The 22,715-nt window shown below is 40.3% G+C and overlaps 2 protein-coding genes across 2 annotated transcripts in view; both read left to right on the top strand.

Annotated features, from left to right (window-relative positions):
* The first annotated feature begins 403 nt into the window (after positions 1-403).
* Positions 404-5,567, top strand: sac3d1 (SAC3 domain containing 1). Its single transcript, XM_074635493.1, has 4 exons — positions 404-535; positions 1,572-1,998; positions 3,083-3,365; positions 3,523-5,567. Exons 1-4 carry the CDS (start codon positions 507-509, stop codon positions 3,987-3,989), a joined length of 1,206 nt encoding a protein of 401 aa, XP_074491594.1. The 5' UTR covers positions 404-506; the 3' UTR covers positions 3,990-5,567.
* A 1,616-nt stretch (positions 5,568-7,183) lies between these two features.
* The window catches only part of cpamd8 (C3 and PZP like alpha-2-macroglobulin domain containing 8), a 53,527-nt gene continuing 37,995 nt past the window's right edge, over positions 7,184-22,715 (top strand). The window contains exons 1-18 of the mRNA XM_074635492.1: positions 7,184-7,983; positions 10,018-10,169; positions 10,634-10,656; positions 11,224-11,389; positions 12,148-12,200; positions 13,366-13,383; positions 14,351-14,405; positions 15,119-15,232; positions 15,603-15,687; positions 15,851-15,959; positions 16,157-16,384; positions 17,060-17,230; positions 17,335-17,463; positions 18,292-18,490; positions 18,788-18,969; positions 20,602-20,751; positions 21,297-21,458; positions 21,558-21,700. Of these exons, the coding sequence (XP_074491593.1) occupies positions 7,898-7,983; positions 10,018-10,169; positions 10,634-10,656; positions 11,224-11,389; positions 12,148-12,200; positions 13,366-13,383; positions 14,351-14,405; positions 15,119-15,232; positions 15,603-15,687; positions 15,851-15,959; positions 16,157-16,384; positions 17,060-17,230; positions 17,335-17,463; positions 18,292-18,490; positions 18,788-18,969; positions 20,602-20,751; positions 21,297-21,458; positions 21,558-21,700 (2,225 nt within the window). The 5' untranslated portion in view covers positions 7,184-7,897. The remainder of the gene's footprint in view (positions 7,984-10,017; positions 10,170-10,633; positions 10,657-11,223; positions 11,390-12,147; positions 12,201-13,365; positions 13,384-14,350; positions 14,406-15,118; positions 15,233-15,602; positions 15,688-15,850; positions 15,960-16,156; positions 16,385-17,059; positions 17,231-17,334; positions 17,464-18,291; positions 18,491-18,787; positions 18,970-20,601; positions 20,752-21,296; positions 21,459-21,557; positions 21,701-22,715) is intronic.

Genomic DNA, 22,715 nt, shown 5'->3' with positions numbered 1-22,715 from the left:
TCATAAGCACTGTGGATGTATTATTTTTTATTTTTTTTAAATATTCGTCTACATGAAAATGTTATCAATAAGACCTCTAAGTCCAGTTTTATGAGTATTTTCTTCTATCCCCAGTTTGTGCCTCTTATGTCTCACAATTAAATTTAACACGAGAGGCACAAACGGAGGTTTGTTTTACAAATGTTTGAAAATGATGAAACAATACTACGGTATATATAATTTAATTCAAAGATTCACCTGCCTTCAACAGTATATAAACTATCGCGTTTCGGTAGTGTCTAGAAGGGAACCCGCAAGTTGGGGAAACTCTCGCGATATCTCAAATAGCTATGGTTAGGATCGGTCGTCGGGCAAGCGAGTCTCGCGAGAGTTTGATTGCGCAATTTGCGGGCTACCTTCTAAAGACCGTCTATTTTCCGGATGTGACGTTACGTCAAAACAACAATGAAGCATTTCTATTGGCTGATTCTGGAAAGTGACGTCAGGTCCAGTCTCGTCCAGAACCAATGAACCGCAGGAGAGCGCCTCGTCGCATGTGAGTACATGGGGTTTTTTATTTCACATAAACATTAAGCATTTCGTAGAAAATTACATATAAAGCTACGTTTTCTTAATGTATGTTGACAGCTAGCTTCGTGTAGCTTAGTTGAAACGCCATTCGTGTGTTATCTGTCGTTGGTAACGTGGCTATCTAGCTATCTGTTGTGGCTAGCTAATGACTTACTTAACATCAGAAATCAGCCTGTAGCCATCCCAGATCCTTTTATCCTTTATTAGACGGATCCTTCTGTGGTTCTTGTTCAGTCTGTTTATTTATTAGTTTGTCTAATTTACATCAGTAATCGTTTTGGGTCCTGTTTTATATATATTCTTTAGCTTACATATATTGTTGTTGTTGTTTGTCACTGTTTTGTATGTACTAGCTGCTCCAAACTAATTGCCCCTAGAGGGATTAATACAGTTGTTTGAATTGAATTGCATAGTGATTAGTAATAACTTACAGTTACCAGCATGTTATAGTGGTTACCAGCTACTAACTGGTAAAGTGTTGCTGTTGTGTCCTCTGTTAGAAGAACATGAAAATTATTTTGTTGTAGATTCAATTTGTATTAAAGAAGGATATGGAATACATTAATTTAACTTTAAGGTTGGATGAGCAAAATGCAGCTAGCTAACTTAACTCAAAGACTGCAAAGATTGATAGGTAGTGGTACATGCATGCATAAGCTGAATGTGGATCTCTTGATGTCCCTTGACGTGTCAATCAATGACATAACTTTACACATTCCTATTTAAATAATAGGAAGTAAGTTTGCATACTGTAAGGTAAACTCTTTTAAATGTATTCTGTTTTATACAAAGAAATCTATAACTACAGAAAATGTGTATATTCCCAGTCAGCAGAACTGAGTAAACATTAGCTGTTATGTGTTGGTGGGTTCAGGTTGTCAGGTGTAGATGAGGGCCACCACACAAAATGAGAAGCAGTTCTTTGTGTGTGCTTATTGTATCTGATTCCTATTAAACTACATTTTTTTTAGCTAACATCCATCCTGTTTCCCTTCATGCAGCTCTCACTCTCAGAGGAGGGATGCACCAGCAGGAGGAGAATGGAGACAGAAGAAAGAAGAGCAATGGCGAGGCCAAAGCATAGCACAGGCGAGAGAGGTGGTGGTGGTGGAGGAGGATGAGAGACGTGAGCAGCATGGGGAAAATACCGTGCCCAGGGGGACCTGCCAGACCATGTGTCCTGCTCGTGAGCTGCGGGACCGCGAGCTGCAGAACCGCCTTCACCGTTTTGAGATGTTAGCGGGCACAGAAAGAGATCGGCGGCCCAGGGGAGACTCCTCGCGTGCTGTCAAAGAGTATTCCAGACCAGCAGCTGGGAAAGACTCAACAAACCCCACTGACCTCCGTCCACCTGCTGTGTTGCTGAAAACTGTGTTTTACCTTATTGATGACATCGCTGCCTCCCCTCACCTGCATCCTTGGACTGAGGCGAGTAGCGTTTCCCCAGCCAGCCCCGGTTGTTACTGTTAATAATTAGAGTTAAATCAAGAAAAACTAACTCGTATATTAATGATATTCTACAATTGTACTTTTGGCATCATCTACACACCCTTGATTACAGTTGAAACATCAGTTTTACTTTACTGTAACACACAGACAGTAAATAAAGCCCTAACAGGTTCAACAAAGCTAAGGAAGATGTCCCTCAATTAGGCTCTACACAGTCCTGAGAAGAGATCTAAGCAACCAGATTAACTGAAAACACTTGTCTGTGTTTTCAGAGGCTTTAAGGATCTAGGCTGGTAAATTAGATTCTGATAAGGCTAATTTGTTACTAGGAAGAGGGACCAAGTGTGTGCACATCCAGGCAAAAATACTCTGATGTAAGACACAAAGCCGTAAAGCACAAAGGAGGTCTGCACACTGTTAGGCTCCAATTGGTGTATTTCTCTTTCTCTTGTAAGGCAACGTTTCGATCTGGAAAGATCTTCCTCAGGCAAATGTGAAAGAGAAAACCGACATTTCTTGTAGAGGCAGTAATCAACTTAAATCATTATCACCTGCTGGTCAGCAAACAGCAGGGAAAAAATACCACATGGTGGTGGTCAAAATAACTAGACACTTGTACGTTTTTTACTATCTTATTAAATGACCACCGTGTGTTTTTCAGGTTCTGTCATATTTAACATTGCATTCTACATTTTTTGTTTTGGATTTCCCGGTGTTTCTATGTTTTTGGAGTACTGTGATTTCCACCTTGTGGTATTTTTTCCCCTGCTGTTTACTGACCAGCAGGTGATAATGATTTAAGTTGATTACTGCCTCTACAAGAAATGCCGGTTTTCTCTTTCACATTTGCCTGAGGAAGATCTTTACAGATCGAAATGTTGCTTTAGAAGAGAAAGAGAAAAATACCATTTGGAGCCTAACAGTGTGCAGACCTCCTTTGTGCTCAACTAATTTGTTAACATTTCCAGGTTTAACATGCGTACAAATCACATATTGAATAATTTTACATTGTAAATCACGCTCACACTCCAACATCTTAACATAAATGTAATTTGTCCCCCAGGTGTACAGCTTTGCCTTTGATCGGCTGCGTGACGTAAAGCAGGACATGATCATCCAGAGGGTGGCTGGTTTGAAATGTGTTGCCATTTTAGAGCGGACAGTGCGTTTCCTCATCTACGCCTCTTATCGGCTTTGTGGCGAGCCCCTGCGTCTCTACGACCCACGCATTAACGACACACACCTACAGGAGAATCTGAGCTGGCTGTTGGATTGCTACGCAACGGGAACAGGACCGCATCCCAACCAGGAAGAGATCCAAGCTCTTGGTCTCCTGTACAACTTAGGTTGGTCACTGTGTTTGATTGTTTACTATGAGTCAGTGGTTTTCACACAGAAATAATAGATGTTGTTAACCTCATACTCAAAGGCAGATGCACTGGAGTCTGAATTTTATCTGTTCCTCCTTCAAGCCTTGCTTTCTTTTTTCCTCATCTCCCCCAGGTTCAGCTCGCGCCACACAGCACATCATGGAGCTCCCCGAGCGGCTCCGCAGCGCTCCTGCCATCGCTCTCGCTCTTTCCATCAACCGAGCGTTTCTGGAGCGAAACCCCGTACGTTTGCTCCGATTGGCTCAGAGGTTGAACTTCCTCCAGAGCTGTGCTCTGCACCGTCACCTGGTGACGTGTCGTAGAGATCTGCTGCTCATATACAGCCACGGATACAGCAGCCGCAACTGTCGCTTCCCTCTTGACAAACTGGCTCGGCTCTTGTCCTTAGACACGTCACTCGCAGCCCGACTCTGTCAGGCTTATGGAGTGGAGGTTAACAAGGACAAGCAGTTGGTTTTCTCTAAGACTGCTTTCACTGAGCCGGAACAAGGGAAACTGCACTGCAAACTGTATCACAGCATAGTGGCAGAGAAACAGAAGGACCTCAGTGTTGGGAGCATCATTCACGGTTGCGCTTGAGACAAATAAAAGGCAGCTTAATATTATGTTCCTGCAATAGAGGAGGCTGCAGTTTCACGATCGCATTTTTTATAACCCTAGTTTTATTCCACCCAAATACTATTTTCTGTCCGCTGCAACGTGATCTCAAAGAAATAGCCCTACATGAAATGACCACGACCTCTTATCACCGCATTACATGGTGGTGGTGGCACGTAATTGTGTTAAATATGTGCCGCCACCATGGAAACCGTTTAGGTTTAGGCAGTAAAACTACTTTGTTAGCTTTAGGAAGGAAAAGATCATGGTTTGGGTTAAAATAAGTACCGTTACGTTTATTGCGTATTTTAACCCTTCGCAAACTGCCCTCCTGTTTGTACAGCGGAATAACCGAACCGCTACAGATATCAACAACTCCCGAGAGGGAGAGAGAGATGCAAAGTTAGAAAACCGAATAGAAATAACATGACATTTGACTGGGTGATAACGTGTATTGTGGGGTAAACAGGCAGTCGTCAATGTTTAATTATTATGAATATTTAAACTTCATTAATATGGTAAAATAATGTGTAATAAACAAGCAATTACTGAAACTGCAGCTTCCCCTATTGAAGGAACATGCTACTCCAAAGGAGTTCATCGGTAGTAACGTGATGCTTGATTGGTATCCATAGAAAAATCTGTTGGCTCTTGTCCCTCCACAGGGAGGTCAGTGCCACTGGCAGGGATTTAAGTCTAGTCTTAAGGACACATCAGCAGTTGTTTCATCTTTATACTCTTGTTACAGATTTGAGCCTTGGGGCTTCTTTCCAGGACACATGTTCAACATCAGGGTCAGGGCTTTTGTTGAGCTAATGCTGTGCCATGCTTCTCCTGAGAGAGGCTGAACTCAGAGAAAAGTACCCTCTTGGTTCTGGAGGGGCTTTTTCATCCTGATCATACACTTCATGGTTCCTGATTTACTTTAAGATGTGAATTACTTTTATATTGTCACTGTACTGTGTTATGTTGTTACTCTTTAAAGCTGCAGTCGGTAACTTGTTTAACTGTAACGTGAGAAAGTTGAGCCAATACCGAGCACCACCCACCGGCCATAGCAAACTTTCTCATTTTACAGCTAAACAGTTCACTACAAGATGTTTCTGAAAACATTTGAGAAGAGAAATAGGCATTACAGTAACAGAATCTTGATTCATATTTGATCAGCGCTGCTTAGTTTGACAGTTTGATCTGAGTTCCGTTGTTTTGAGACAGCTCTGATTGGTTGTTTTCCTTCGATGCTGTGAAATCTTGCAGATGCCATTAGGAGCACTAGGGGGAGGCAGAGGAACATGTTTTATCTTCACAGATTATCTGTCTTGTTTACTACTGTCAGGATATAGTGACTTTGTTTTGTACTTACTTGAGTTTTATAAAAAAATTACGTTTCTCATATTTGCTCAAAGTTACTGACTTCAGCTTTAAATGTTATGTTAATGCCATATTGTGTTAATGTGAATTTTAGAAAACCTGCTGGAAAATGTACTGTGCAACATTTATTCTCATCAATGCCATACCTCAGAATCATTTAAATAAATATTTTGTTACCTAAAAAAGAAATGCCTTGGTCCTTCATTTGAACTCTGAGAGACTTAAAGAGGACCTATTATGTGCTTTTGTGCTTTTTCCCTTTCCTTAAGTGTGTTGTATAGATTTTTGTGCATGTAAAAGGTCTGCAAAGTTATAAAGCCCAAAGTCTACGCCAATGGGAGTTACACGTTAACACAAATTTGTTTTAACACCACTAATTTCTTGAACACATTACTGCAACTTGCAATTATTAGGTTGTAGCAGGTTGTATTCTCTCAATTTTAAAGTGAGCTAGAGTAAAGATGCTGGTATCATATGAAAGTAGAAAACCTAAGGAATCCATTGGTACCAGCCATGTAATACTAGCTTGTCGCAAAAGAAGATAAATAACGCTCCAAACTTGCACTAAATTTTGGAGAGGAAAAACCTCAAGGTATGTGAATGAAAATGGGTTCTATGGTAGTCTCGCCTTTACAGACATGCCCACTTTATGATAATCACATGCAGTTTGGGGCAAGTCATAGTCAAGTCAGCACACTGACACACTGACAGCTGTTGTTGCCTGTTGGGCTGCAGTTTGCCATGTTATGATTTAAGCATATTTTTATGCTAATTGCAGTACCTGTGAGGGTTTCTGGACAATATTTGTCATTGTTTTTCTGTTGTTAATTAATCTCCAATAATAAATATATACATACATTTGCATAAAGCAAGCATATTTGCCCACTCCCATGTGGATAAGAGTATTAAATACTTGACAAATCTCTTTTTAAAGTACATTTTGAACAGATAAAAAAATGTGATTAATTTGCGATTAATCGCGGTTAATTATGGACATAGTATAAATAGTATAGTATATACATATATTTACATATATACATATACATACATATATATATACACATATATATACGTATATATGTATATATATGTATTATACGTATATATATGTATATATATACATATATATATATACATACATATACATACATGTATATGTATGTATATATATATGTATGTATATGTATTATACGTATATATATGTATACGTATATATATACGTATATATATACATATATATATACATACATGTATATGTATGTATATATATATGTATGTATATGTATATATGTAAATATATGTATATACTATACTATTTTTTTGACTTTCAACTAGAAGGGCTGTCAATCGATTAAAATATTTAATCGTGATAAATCGCATGATTGTCCATAATTAACCGCGATTAATCGCAAATTAATCACATATTTTTTTATCTGTTCAAAATGTACTTTAAAAAGAGATTTGTCGAGTATTTAATACTCTTATCAACATGGGAGTGGGCAAATATGCTTGCTTTATGCAAATGTATGTATATATTTAGTGCACCTGAAAATAAGCACAATAGGTCCTCTTTAACTGCATCTAAGCTCATTGACCACTTGAGGGCAGCAGATATCTGTATAGGGCATCAACTTACTCCAACAAGTATTAAAGAAAGTGACTAAAATGTTGGTAATCCTTCTTCAAGTGTTTGTTTTTTTAACATCTGTTTACCAGTTTGTCAGTCTTGTGATGTTTATCCAACGCAGAAGGAAGGACCTAGTTGTAGCTGGCAAACTCTTCTGAGATGTCAGCTGGAGGAGCAGAAATATGTGAAATGTGCAGGTAATTTATGGAAGAAGAAGAAGAAGAAGAAGAAGAAGCAGCAGGCAGCAGGCTCCTTTACACACACACACTGGGGTTAGTCAGTCAGTCCTGCTGCAGCAGCTCAGCTCACTGCTGAGAGAGAGCAGCTATTGAAGTGAATGAAGCGCAGACTGACGCTAATCGCCTCCTGACTAAAGAAAAAAAAAAAAAAAAAGAAAGATCCACTTGAAAGAGGAAGGAACTATCCAAGGGGAAAGCACGGATCTTTTTTTTTTTACATGTCAAACATTTCTTTACAGTGACATTTGTGCTCGCTGAAGTGGGAGGACGCTTCCAATTTGTAATGCTGAAATATGAGAGAACGGAACCGGGGCGGGTGAAGGCACATGGGAGAGGACTGGCCGTGTACTCGGGGCTCTAAAAGGAAGAAAGAAAACACGCTTGGAGACTGGATTTGGAAGTGGGATGATTACAAAAAAGTTGATCTTTGGTTCCAGACCGAAGCTCTGCACACCTACTACCATGCCCACCAAGCTCAATGGATAGATAAGACTGGGAGGGAGAGAGAGGGAGAGAGAGAGAGAGAGAGAGAGAGAGCTCAAACATTTTCATTTAACTTCTTATTATAGAGTTGGAAGATCCCAAAGTCCTTCAGAGAGAGGAGAGCAGCAGCAGTAGATATATCCAGCAAATCTCGGTTTACTCAGGCCAACATGTTGCGGTTGTCTCTGACAGCTTTTAGTCTTTCATGGACTTTGTTCATCTGCAACGTGAGCCGAAGTTATGCACAAGAAAGACAGTAAGTAGCCTGTGTTGCATGTGTTGTCTTTGAAGTGCTTTATGCTCTCAATGGGGAACTAACACTTTAAATTTAGCCTCAAAGGTTTATACAAAATGGAAAAAAAGTGTGTGTGGTTATAGGATTTTAATTCAAATGTGTGCAGGAAACATCTTGATCTTTAAATTGTAATATTTCCTGCATCATAATCTGTGATATTGTTTGTGATTATGTGAGGATTTCATGTCATAACTGATGATGACATTGTACTATCACAGCAATTTGCCATTCATGTTTTTTTCAGAGTTTTTCATTCACTTTCACTCAATCTCGAGAGGTAGCCTGTTCTGCTGATGTTGTTGTGATGACTGGAATATATGACAAAATATATTCCTATTTAAATTCATGGTTTCACAGTATCTTATTTTATTCTGTTTATCCCTCCCAGACCCAGAGGTAAAACTTGACTTTTGTCTCATTGATGCCATCAGTCAGGCTGCAGTCAGCTGACCTTGAGAGTTAATGGTAAAGAGTTGTAAACATTTCCTCCAGGTAGTCCAGTGGGGAGAGATTGAGTGCAGCTGTATGTATGTATGGGAATTAACATAAATTGCTGACAAATGCAGGCTTGATTTGCAAATGAGAACTTAAGTCTTTGTCAAGTATTAAACAGCTCAGCTGAGGGTGAAATTTGGGCAAGCGGCTAAGAACATAAAACCATGTGACTGAACTAAAAAAGAACCAAAAGAGAACACAAATCCTTCTCAGGCACCGACCAGCTCTCAGCTGAGGGCGAAAGTTGGGCAAAAAAACAATGAGAACTTGAGTACATCAAGCCCATGTGACTGAAATAAGCGTTGGTCTCTCCACCACCTGATCCGGGCTCATCCGAGAGCTGGTTAAACTCACTGTAGATCAAACGCGCAGAGTCAATTTCCTCGTATTATCTCCCTTCTCCCGAAGCCTTATTTTCCAGGGGGATTTTCTCATGACTTTCTCTCTCGGGAACTGCAGTTGCCTCCGGCTGTACTGCTGTAGTGCTGTAATGCCAACCACCTGATCCTTCTCTCAGGCATGCAATTGGGGTTTGCGCTTGAGGCTTTGCTCACTCCTAATTTGTGTGATCTTCAGTTAAGTTTTCAGGGGGTGAGAAGGCCTATTTGCCTTAAAAATGAGAGTTGGAGTGACTTGGTCAGGACTGAAACATATTCAGGCTTGTATTGTTTTCAGATAATCTGCCACATGTGGGTGGCATGCTTTATTTGGGTCTTCTTTTCTCAAATAACTTTTTGATACTCAAACACAACACATCAAACGCACCTAACATAACCCTTAACTGGACCACGCTTGCACGAGCACCCATTGTTCTGTCTTGAGATCCCCCCAGCACCAGATGGCATATTCTTTCATCCAAATAAAACTTAAATTGGGCTTTTTTTCCCCCGGACTTGTTGATAAGCATCAAAGAACGACCTTTGCTCTGTGACCTCAGTGACAGGCTCCTTCCCTCAATTAAATGTCAGAGCAACTGTGTGGAATCTCAGTCGTTATTTTTTTCAAAACAGACGCCAAGGTTCTGGCAGAGGTGCCAGACCACCCAACGAGAACACTAGAGCCGAGAGCTCATTGGCCGACAGGTACCGTGTCCCCTGGTAACCGTTGCAATTAAACCTGATCTCGCCGCGCAAAATCCATGTGGAATGTCCCTGTTTGTATGTGTGTTTTGTTGCGTGTATCAGGGAGAAACGGCGAGACACAAATGTGAATTTATGCTTAGTTCACCTGTGTGACTTCCTGCAAGATAACGCTATAATTGCATTCTCTTAAAATCAGGAATGGTAGGTGGTATCAGTGTCTGAATGCACTTAAAAGTGGAGCAGTGATGCCGTTCATATGAAGCATGTGTGTCCTCATGTCTGTTTGATCTCTGATCTCTACTTTATCTCCTCCCCTGTGTACTCTCATGTCCTCTGCTCTCCTTCCGTCTCACCTACATCCATCCCCTTGCTTTCCTTCCTCTTTATCCCCCTTTCTCCACCTTGCTTTTTCTCACAGGGGCTATTTGGTCGCTGCGCCCTCGGTCTTTCGAGCCGGCGTGGAGGAGAGCGTGAGCGTAACCATCTTCAACGCCAAGGCAGAGACAAAAGTCCAGGTGCAGCTGACGGTGAAAGGACAGACGGTCGCCCACAGCCACGGCTCACTGCTCGGTGAGAACGAAGCTAAAGTTACACTGGCATCACTTTTAGAGAGAGAGAGAACTTGCACTAACAAGTCGAGCTACAAGACACCCACCTCCTTTGTGTGATTTATTCAGACATGCTAGCAAAAACATAGATTTAAGAACGCTGATTGACCTTTGCCCTCGCCGTGTACTCCTGACCAGCTATGGTTTTCACAGGCATTATCTTTGATAGGAGGCATCAGCTCAGCCCATCCCACCATCCACTCAGTGTATACAGTGTGTGATTTGTTTGACAGCACCATTAATAGATGGTGCTTGCTCTACCTCAGGGTGGCATAGAGATAGGCTGCAGCTGGATTTCCAGCCTAGCAGCTCTCACAACTACTGGATATTAATAGTGTTATGCAGATGTTTACACAGAGATACAAGTGTATGAAAATGCTCTAAAAATATCCCACTTTAAAATGTATCTCATTGTTTCTATTCTAGACAAAGGCACCATCAAACTAAAGGTGAGTGTTCAACTTCGTTCTCTTTCGTTTCCTTTAGCAGGGTCCACACAGTAATCTGCATGCACGGCGCTGTTTAGCGGTGACAGCTGCACAGTAGTGAGAGCCCCTTGTCCGCTGTGTGCACATTCCTCAGGCAACATGCAAATCAACACTAACATTATTTGTAATGCAACATCTGTCTCTGCTCATTCATTGGGAATAAGGTAACAGCCTCAATATAATATGCAACAGCTGTTGACGTGCATGTATGGTCCGCCGCCCCCGAAGGCTGGAATAGATCAATCTAGTGTACACAACTCGATTCTTCCCCTCTGTCTCTCTTTCTCTCTCCCCTCCCTGTAACCTCCACCCTCATTCTCCTGAAATACAGTCATGTGTAGTGTGCTGCGTTATAGCTTGGCATCTTGTGTTTAGATGTAGTTCTGTTGTTGTGCTGTAGCTTTTGTTCTACAAAAATGTATTGGAAATGTTGAATCAAGGTGAGCAGCCTCAAGTAAACATTTCAATCCTTCCTCCATTGACCTCATTTACTTTTAAATCCTCTTGTGTATGCGTTTATGCCACCAGGTTCCCTCCGGGCTACGAGGCCAGGCTCATCTGAAGGTGTGGGGGAACCGTCACCTCACAGAGGGAGGCTACATCTTCCACAACTACACCACCGTCACAGTGGAGAGCAAGGGCACGGCGGTCTTCATCCAGACGGACAAGCCTGTCTACAAACCCACACATAAAGGTTCCCTCATAGTGCACCTGGTAGTTAATCAGTTAATCACTGCACAGAAATGCAGAGAGTTGAGGCTCATCTTTTAGGGTTTTGTCATCGAATCAAACTCGGTTAATGAAAAACAGCCAAAAGATGAAGAACAAAGCTGATGATCGTGATAGGTAGTATGGTGTATTCTTATTGAGCATTTTAATCCATCACATTAAAGAGGACCTATTATGCTTTTGTGCTTTTTCCCCTTCCCTTTAGTGTGTTATATCGTTTATTGTGCATGTAAAAGGTCTGCAAAGTTATAAAGCCCAAAGTCCAGGCCAAAGGGAGTTACTCTCCCCTACAGAAACACTGGTCCTACCTGAAACACCTTGCTTGAAGTCCCGCCTTTTCTTCTGTAACTTGGTGATGTCACCAAGTGAGACATTTGCATAATAATGCAGGAGCTCAAACAGAGCGTTTCACACAGAGGGAGAAAAGACGTGCTGCAGCACAGCCGGTATGAGAAAAATAATGCATTTTTTTAAACATTAAAGCATGTAAACATGTTCTAGTAGAAACCCGAAATACAAGTATGCACCTGAAAATGAGCATAATAGGTACTCTTTAATTTAGACGGTCAATTTAATCAATTCGGTCAAGCAACAAGATTTTAGAATTTAATGGGCCACAGATTCATCGATCAGTACAGAAATACTATTTAAAGAAGTTTTACATGTTAAAAGGATGCAAACCTGCTGTATTTTACAGTATTGTGTTTCTTTTTCTGCCTTCAGTGTTCATCAATGTCTACACAGTCACCCCCGACCTGAGGCCAGTAAATGACAAGGTAATTTAAAACTTATATCACGTTAAAGGGAATAAAGTTGCACCTAAAAACATTACAAACATTACACACCACTCATGGCAACCAAGCAAACAAACCATAAAGAACTGAGTAATAATCTTAAATCAGAATAAACAGTATTTGTGGTAAACTCTGTTTTGCAAAAAATACAAATTCAGAGAAAAAAATTGTGTCGACATCATAAAATTGATAAATTCACCTTTTTACAGTGGTGTAAAGTACATTTACTCAAATACTGTACTTAAGTACAATTCTAAGGCGCTTGTACTTTACTTGAGTATTTCCATTTTCTGCTACTTTATACTTCTACTCTACTAAAGTTGTACTTTTTACTCCACTACATTTGTTTGAAAACTTTAGTTACTTTGCAGATTCAGATAATAATACAAAATGTAATCAACAAATACATTATGATGTATTATTAATTACAAGTTAATATAAAACTTTATTGATCCCCGGTGGAAATTCCCAAGCTTCCCGGCAGGATATATGGTAAAAAATAAGACCCAGCTTTACCAGCTGCAACATTAATTTAATGTACACATTAATGCATCAATAATTATTATTCAGTAATATCATATATATTATATTGATAGAGGTCATTCTGCATAATGAGTACTTTGACTTTTTGTACTGTAAGTATATTTTGATGCTAATACGTTTGTACTTTTACTTAAGTAAGGTTTTGAATGACGAGTATTTTTATACTGTAGTATAATTACTTTTACATAAGTAAAAGATCTGAGTACTGCCTTTTTACCATATCACTTCAGGAAATAGAAGAACTTAATATTTAGCACTTTTCCATCTCTAATTGCTGGAGTCAAGAGGAGAAACCTGGTCTGCCGTGAGTGCAGTTCCCTATTTACAGGAGCCAAGCTCGAGTCATTTCTCTTGGAATGTTAGCAATGGCTCCAAATATACTGTGCAACTGTGCAGACAGACGGTTTATTGATGTTTGCAGCTATAAAGCTCTGCTGCTGGTACGGGGCAATGCTCACTTTCACAGATGGATGATTGTTGGATAAGGAATGAGCGAGGAGAAGCGTTTGGGAAGAGGCTCAGGATCCTCTCTGGGCTTTAAACTTTGTATCTAATTCATAACGTCTTGTTCTTGTCTTTCTCTTTTTTTTTCAATTCTTTGCAGATTGAGGCGTATGTTTTGGTGAGTGGAAGCTGGCGGGACCACCCAGGGGACAGTGGCAATTTTGGTTCCCAGCCTGTTCACAGATTACAGAGCAGGAGTCAGGGCAGCTCACCTAGATAACAGGGTGCTCTTTGGAACAGTACGAGGATAAACAACATGAAAGGAACCTCTTCTCTTCTCGGCTCTTGGTTTTGTCTTTATCAGTCCCCCCACAAACCCCACACACACACACACACTGTGTCTCCCTCTCTCGCACTTACTGGCATTTACTCATTTATTGTCTCTCTTTTCAGAGTTTTTTTTGTAGAGCAAATAACAAGCTGCTGATTCATAAGAAGCTCAGGGAAGCCCAAGCATGACTACAAGCACGTAGATGTTTTTTTGTATGTACTGTATCACACGAGGAAAAGTATTTTGACAGTGTGGTCTGAGAGGGGAGCCAGGTCTCGGGGTCAAGTTCAGTTCAAGGACTGTTAGACCTGACTTAGTGCCACTGTGTAATGACAATATGCAAATGAATGACTAACATCAGGGCTGGGCAAAATGGCCAAATTCTTCTATCCCGATTTAGGTCATTTCATATCTTAATAACGATATATATCACAATATAGCATGTTTTCTGGAAATTTTATAAATAAATAGTCTAGTATATGAAATGACCACATGATAAAGCCTGTTTTTGTATACGCCGGAGTGAATTATATACTTGAAAAAATGAAAAGTAATTTTCTCATTTTAAGAACATGAGTGCAAAATGAACACAACAGTTTTAAGTGAAATGATAGAGAAAAAAGGAAATAAATACAGGCCTAGTCTATATAGCAATAGAAGCAATATAGAAAAATATATATATGTCATACATTTTTATATTGTTTTGACGATATATATCGTCATATTGCCCAGCCCTAACTAACATACAGTAATTCAACACTTAAATGTGAAATGAGTAATCTTAACTCTGGTTTCTGAACTTCTAATTTGTCAGGATCCAAGAGGATCCAGGATGGTCCAGTGGAAAAGTCTAAAATCTATCTGCTGTGGTGAGCCACGTCTTCTATAATGTTTTAGCACCGTCATTATGTAGCGGATAAATAAAAATGTCATTGTAATGTTTCTCTGGGTTCTCATGTGCTGCTCATTTCCAGCTGCAGGTGGTAACTTAAAATATGACAAAAAGTTATTTTTATTAAATGGTCACAAAATCCTGACAGTAGTGCATGAGAGGGGTAATCTGTGGGGAAAAAAATCATGTTCCCCTGTGTGCTCCTACTGCTCCTAGTGGCATTTGCAAGATTTTAACTCGTCCATAAGGAAAACAACCAATCCGAGCCGAGCTGTCTCTACAGCAGCTTTCAACCACTGCTCGCAAAAACTCGCAAACGCCGATCAAACTGTCAAATTTGGCAGCTAAACAGTACACTAAAATATGTGTCTGAAAACATTTGAGGCGAGAAATAAGCATTACCCAGAGACTGCTCGGCTCTGACTGGTTGGGTGAAATCTTGCAAATGCCATTAGAAGCACATGAGGACACAGAGGAGCATGATGTTTTGTCTCATGCACTTTTGTCAGGATATAGTTTTATAAAAATAACTTTTTATTTTGCTCAAAGTTACCAACTGCAGCTTTAATTCAGTATTAAAACATTTAAAAAAGAGAGTGAGATATGTATGTGGTGGTATATATATGTGGTTAATCCCTGTCAAGCATTCAGGCGTTGAAGGTGTTAACTAGATCTCTCTCTGTCCTGTAGGCGTTGTGAACATGAGCTTCCCTCTGTCTGACCAGCCTGTGTTTGGAGAGTGGTTTATCTTTGTGGAGGTGCAGGGCCACACCTATAACAAGTCGTTTGAAGTGCAGAAATATGGTGAGACCCCGCCTGTACAAGAGAGTCCCGGACAACAGTTAATAGCATCGTTTATCAAGAGTGCTTTGTAGAGGAAATTGTCCTGTAGATCTTTCTTGTGTCATTATGTCTATTAGTGATTTGTTGATAGTCCATGTTCAGTGATTCATTATTATTTTCTTTGTGGAGCAAATTAAACTTTAAAAGCAGGAATGAATTTCTCCTGATTCTGATAGATGTCTTTAGAGACAAGAAGACACTCTACTGCAATGAAAGTTGTTTTAGAATAACATTACTTTATGCAGAAGGCCACTAATAAAGAGTACAAGACATAATGCAACGAAAAAGTAGAATATGTAAGTAAAGTAATTATGTGTCTCCTCCGTCACAGTGATGCCCAAGTTTGAGTTGATGATCGATCCGCCACACTACATCCGTGATCTGAGCTCATGCGAGCAAGCCACCGTCAGGGCCAAGTAAGTCACTTAAAATGAATACATAGAATATATCACCATCCATACAATAGTGGTACATGTAGCTCTGCTTTAGTACATCCATCATGCTTTTTTAATTGTTTCTTGATTCACTGACTTTGGCTGCCTTGTAGATGTAGAGGTCTGACATGTCAATGTTGTGCAGGTACACGTTTGGGAAACCAGTGACGGGGAAGTTGACGGTGAATATGACAGTGAATGGAGTGGGCTACTACCGTCACGAGATGGGCCATCCTGTTATTAAAAACATGGAGGTCAGTTCATTTATTATCCTGATATACTGCATGTTAATGAATTAAATAGCTAATTTAAGGCTTGTATTGAAATTAGATTGTTGATTGTCTGAATTGTTAGTCAGGGCAGAATTTTGTTAATACTATTATTATCGTATTATGGCCGACCTGAACCGTGGCACTTCACAACACCGGATCACTTCCTCTCCTGTTCTCAGATCAAAGGCTCTGCGAACTTCAGCCTGTGTGTCAAAGACATGATGCCGCTGGATGTGGCCGATCACTTCAGGGGCACCGTGAGCATCTGGGCGTCAGTGAGCAGCGTGGACGGGAGCAGGCAGACCACGTTTGACGATTCAACACCCGTCCATAAGCAGCTCATCGACATCAAGTACTCCAAGGACACACGCAAACAGTTCAAGCCTGGTCTGCCGTACAAAGGGAAGGTGAGACAGCGGGACAGCGGTAGACACACAACTACTGTATGTACCAGAGGTGGGACCAAGTCATTGTTTTGCAAGTCACAAGTAAGTCTCAAGTCTTTGCACTCAAGTCTTGAGTCCCAAGACTGACAAGTCCCAAGTCAAGACTGACAAGTCCCAAGTCCTAAACTTTGAGTTTCAAGTGCTAAACAAGTCATAATGCGCTCTTCACCAAATGCAATATCATTATTGTCTCTGTCTGTAATTTTCGACCTGCACGTTTTGCATTCTGCAATTCCTTGTGTCGAGTGTCGACTTACTGGGAATGAATAGCGTTACCGTTGGTTGATTCAGGAAATGAAGGGAAATTAATTGATTCTTGCACACACTTTTACTCTTTGGGCTTGGTTGGAAGGTATGAAGTACTTTCAAGTCTAAAGGCTCAAGTTCTTAGTGAAGTCGCGAGTCACTGGTGTTAAAGTCCAAGTAGAGTTGCAAGTCTTTTTTGATTTTGTCAAGTCGAGTCTAAAGTCATCAAATTTGTTACTCGAGTCTGACTCGAGTCCACACCTCTGGTATACTGTACTAAAGAAAACATAACCAGCTGGTAACTATAGATAAATAAGGTTGGTTAATATTAACCCTGTTGTCTGCTTTTTATATTTTCCCACCTACTGTTTGTTAACTCTCTCCCCGTAGATTGAGGTGACCTACCCAGATGGGAGCCCAGCTGATGGGGTGAGGGTGCGTGTCAAGGCGGAGCTGACCCCCAAGGACAACGTCTACACCAGCGAGCTGATCTCCAAGGACGGCCAGGCCACCTTTGAGATCCCCTCCATCCCTACTGCGGCCCAGTATGTCTGGCTAGAGGTCAGTGGCTGTAGTAGCAGTAGTTTCTAGTGTCAGCTGATGAAGTGAGGAGGTAATAATACAAATTTAAACAAAACGTTTTTTAATCTTTTTGTTTGACATAGACTAAGGTGACGTCCATTGACGGCAAGACGGTAGGAGACCAGTACCTGCCCAGCTACCTGTCTATCAGTAGCTGGTACTCTCCCAGCAGATGCCACATCCAGATTCAGAGCCCCAGCGCCCCGCTCAAGGTCAGTGCTGCCTTCTTTTCATTTTAAATTCCCTGCGAATGTGGATCTTCAGCATCAGTGTTGTTGCTTCGGGTTTAAACTTAATTTCTGACTATTTTATTGAAAAAATAATTTAATCAAATACCTGTCTTAATGTTTTACAATATAATTGGTGCACATATATTACTCCAGAGAAGCTAAATACATTTTATAGTAATATCCCAGATTTGTGTTTTAAATGTGGATAATTTTTCCATTGCGTTTGGGAATGTTATAAGATTAAAAAAAAGTTCTTGGGAGAGGTCAAATATATGGAGATTTTATCAATACAATCAACTATGGAGCCCAAGCCTTTCTTTTTGGGGTGCTATCGAAAAGAACATAGCATAAGGAAGAGACAGCAAATCTTTCTAGATCTGTCTGTTACAGACAAAACGGATGATAGCACTTTCATGTAAAAATGTAAATAGACCAAAAGAAGTATTGGTAAATGGCTAAAAGAACTGTCTGCATATATATCCTCCGAAAAAATTACCAATTCTATTAAGGGAAAACAAGAACTATTTAAAAAGCATGATTTCTTAATTATATATATATTTATATTTATTTAATTATATATATATGTTATGTATTTGTTTATTTATTTGATTTGTTTATCATTTTTAATGCATTTTTGTTTAAATATTTTCTTCTGTTTGTCTTGTGTATGTTTGTTTACTGATATTGTTTTGTATTGTTTATGTTTTACGTTTCTTGAAAATCGAATAAAGTGTTAAAAAAATAATAATATAATGCCACAGTAACATGTTAATGTCAACATATTTTCATCCCTCTGCATGCATACTGTAGGTCGGTCAAGAAGCAGAAGTTGCTTTCAAATCCACCTGTCCCTGTAACTTCACCCTCCACTACGAGGTGGCATCCAGGGGGAACATCATCCTGTCGGGCCAACAACCAGCTAACCTGACGGCCTTGCATCGTGGGAAAAGGGCCACCGTCACCTTTGACAAGAACATTCACACCACCCAGCTGCCTCCTTCTGCCTCTGGTATGTAGGTTTTTATCCCCTGGATTTTAATAGATTTAAGATGTACAGAAAAACCTTTTTAGGAGGCCTGTTTTTTTTTTATTATTCTCAGCAACATGTGCTAGAAGCTAAAATATCTGAGCATTAAGCCTAAAGAGGTTTTTTAGTAGTTTGATCGTCAGCAGGCCAGAACTTTATGAAAGCATCACATATTCTGTTCTTTTGATTTAGTATGATACAGTGTCCCAGCATCTTTATCACAGATGTCTTTAACATCAGATAGTCTTTATGAAGACTGTGTCACCGTTACTCTGCCAGGTGTTGCAGGCTCCTCCTCGTCCTCCCAGGCCGAGATGGACAGCTGCGTATCGTATCTACGCTTTCCTGTCAGCCACAGCATGGCACCGCTCAGCCGCCTGCTGGTCTACTACGTGAGGGAAAACGGCGAAGGCGTCACGGACAGTCTGCAAATCCCTATCCAGCCCGTCTTTGAGAACCAGGTTTGCATTATCTTGAAACATAAGGCTTCAATGTGCATTGTAAAAATAGTGTTATTCCCTACTTTCCCCTGCCCAGTGGTTCACTACACACAGAAGGGCTGTACAGTGATATATGGTTTGTATCAGCAGTATTTACTACAACATGATGAAAACTAGGGCTGTGAATCACACAAAAGCACCACTTTAAATGTTGTGTTTACCAGAGATGTGCTCATAAGTTTCTTGGAAATAAGTCATTTAACATGAAAAAGCGTAAAAAATTACTAATCAACAAAAAAAAAACGACCGATTAGTCGCCCTAATGAAAACAGAATAGACAAAATCGTCTTTATGAACTTTAATTTATCCAGAGAAAATCATTTAATCTGTAATAACTTTTATTACCCCATATTAACCCACATTAAGGAGTACGTTCCTTGCCCAAACATTGATGTTGGATGTGACTTAGTTATCTTAAAAATAGCTTTATTATGTAATAATTAATAAAAACCTGGAAAAAGTCTGTATACGTTTTGGAGCCGAGTCCAAGTATCCATGCACCAGCTCTGTCCACAGTGTAATGTCTGTAAACAAACAGCTGTGTTGGCCTGGGAGAGCTCCCCAGTTCCTGCCTGCATTAGGTGGAGTTAACTCCCTGAAGTATTTACAGCTCCCTGGTATGCCATTACAACACTCTGAGAGTGTGTGTGTGTCGGAGGAGGAGGAGGAGGGGGTTGTGAGGGCATGATGAGACAGAGGCCATGCAGGCCGCAGGCAGATGAGTGGGGTCGTGACAGCAGAGGATGACAGGTTACAGAGTGGTGAAAGGAGGGCAGCGGAACCGATTAACGGGGCTAATTTGTGACTGCGCGCTGCTGAAAAATAGTTTTTGATGTGTGAAAGTTTACGGCCGACTCTCACCATCCCCTCCCTCTCTCAAAGCCTGTAGTTTTTCCACTCTCCTGTCCTTATGTTTCCCACCACATCTTACAGTTTAACACTATAGGATTGAATGTTCGTCTACAGTATTTGATACAAAAAAAAAGAACAGGCAACACTGCCAACTAGTGCTGAAACATTTAGTCAATTTTAGTTTAGTTTATTTGACAAAAAATCCAAATACAGTAGTAAAAATACAATCGTATAAGACATTGTCAGGGATAACACAACTTATTTCCATCGTGGTCCCTGTTGTTCCATCAGTTCATCCTTGCCACGGTAAAATGAAGACAGCCGTGCAACGTCCAAAACGGGAGACCCCTGACCACATCTCACATCCCAACACAACAATTAATTAATTAGAAGATTAACAGAAAATGAACCAACAACTCTTAATAATTAATTTGTCATTTATCAGGAAAAAATGCCTATTGTTAGTTCCAACTTTTCAAATGTAAGGATTTGTTTTAGAAAATTGGCATTTCACACTCTTTTCTGACATGTTATAGACTCTGTGATTAATGAATCTATCGACATTTTTCACCATTTGCTGACATTTTATAAACGAAAACACATCAATTAATCGAGAAAATAATCGTTAGTCGCATCCCTAAAATATTGTGGACTACACAACTTCTTGTATAAATGCATGCTGCTCCGTAGCAATGCTCATGTTATGATATCGTCTGTTGAATTGTGTTGTTTGGTTTGCAGGTGTCCGTCTCTCTGTCATCTAATGAGTCCATGCCAGGGGACCCCGTGACCCTCCACGTCCGAGGAGAAAAAGGCTCCTGTGTGTGTGTGGCCACGGTGGATAAGAGCCTTTATCTATTAAAGCCCGACTTCCAGCTCAGTCCAGACAAGGTCAGTGCTAAGTTTACACTGACATTTCACTATCATTAAGTCAACCTTAAAGTGTGGCTTCATCTTTTATTAAGTCTTAAAGGGGACATATCATGAAAAACTCACTTTTTCAGAGCTTGTTCACATACATTAGGGTATCTGGAGTGTCTACCAATCCACAAACTCTGAAATAAGACAAACCAGTCAGTTTTTTGTGGGCTGCCTAGATTCAGAAAACATGTGATTCAATATACCGCCCACAGTTTGAGAGCTACCTTTGCAAAGGTGCACCATATTTTTCCCACTAGCTGAGCAGACTGGCCTTTTTCAGGAGGGGGTCTTAAAGAGACAGGTGCTAAAACGGAGCGTTTCAGACAGAGGGTGAATACAGGTATATTCAGACAGACAGTATGAGTGAAATAATGTGTATTTTTAACATTAAAACATGTAAACATGTTCTAGTAGAAACCGTCAATACAAGTATGAACCAGAAAATGAGCATGATATGTCCCCTTTAACTGTTGTTTTTATTAAAACAACTAAACGAATGCGTTTCCTCTGGGCAGGTGTTTAAAGAGCTGGCAGATTTTGACGTTTCGGATGCCTTTGGCATTCCTAAAGACGACGGACACTTCTGGTGGCCCGGGCTGTCATCAAAGAGACGGCGGCGCTCCTCTGTGTTCCCATGGCACTGGGACATCACCAAGGACGCACGCTTCGCTTTCTCAGTGAGAACACACACTTGGTTAAAGAGCCCACAGTGACGGTGCAGGTATAAAAAAATAGTCATCATTGTGTGTTTTTATTTCACTGTATGTTTAACACAGGAAACAGGGCTGGTTGTGATGACAGATATGGTGAGTTTAAACCACCGGCAGAGCGGAGGCATGTACACAGACGAGGCCGTTCCCGCCTTCCAGCCGCACACCTCCACCTTAGTGGCTGCCATGCACTCTCGACCAACACCCAGGTAAATGAGGGGTCAGAGGTCGTCTCTGGGCATCAACTAACTACTCTGAACTGAATTGTCCGATTCTAACTGTGGTGTGACTCTTTGAAACGTGTTCTTAACTGATATAAAAAGCTCAGAAAGTTCATCATTTTTTTTATCTAAAAGTTGATAAAACGAGTTTCTAAATCTAAATGTCAGGGTTGTCAAATTTAACACGATATTAACGCAAATTGGTTTTAATGCCACAAATTTCTTTAAAGCATTAACACAATTGATCTTTCGGAGGTTGTACCAAGCTCAAAAACCTGAAACTAGAAAACCTAAAGAATCCATTGGTTCCAACCATGTCACACTAGCTTGTCGTGAAGGAGGCTAAATAACGCCCCAAATTTTGGTGAGGAAAAACTGACATGGCCATATTCAAAGGGGTCCCTTGACCTCTGACCTCAAGATATATGAATGAAAATGGGTTCTATGGGTACCCACGAGTCTCCCCTTTACAGACATGCCCACTTTATGATAACCACATGCAGTTTGGGGCAAGTCATAGTCAAGTCAGCACACTGACACACTGACAGCTGTTGAGTTTGCCATGTTATGATTTGAGCATATATTCTTTATGCTAAATGCAGTACCTGTGAGGGTTTCTGTACAATATTTGTCATGTTGTTAATTGATTTCCAATAATACATATATACATACATTTGCATAAAGCACTATATTTGCTCACTCCCATGTTGATAAGAGTATTAAATATTTGACAAATCTCCCTTTAAAGTACATTTTGAACAGATAAAAAATGTGAGATTAAGTTGCGATAAATCGTGATTAACAAAGTTAAAGTGGCTATATAAACCACAGCCTATATCAGCTTTCTTTGTTAGGATAGCCCCTTTACTGTACGTGTCAGGATGGTCTCTCGAACCATTAAGGGTCCTGTTATTTGAGCTACTTATTCCACTCTCCTTAATGCCGAATGGCAGAAAACATGATGAAAATCTACTGTGATCTTTGACTGGACCACACACAGTTA

The sequence above is a fragment of the Sebastes fasciatus genome, chromosome 5, assembly GCF_043250625.1.
Source record: "Sebastes fasciatus isolate fSebFas1 chromosome 5, fSebFas1.pri, whole genome shotgun sequence".
Lineage (NCBI taxonomy): Eukaryota > Metazoa > Chordata > Actinopteri > Perciformes > Sebastidae > Sebastes > Sebastes fasciatus.
The sequence above is the reverse complement of the archived record's forward strand: the minus strand, read 5'-3'. Positions and strand labels throughout refer to the sequence as shown.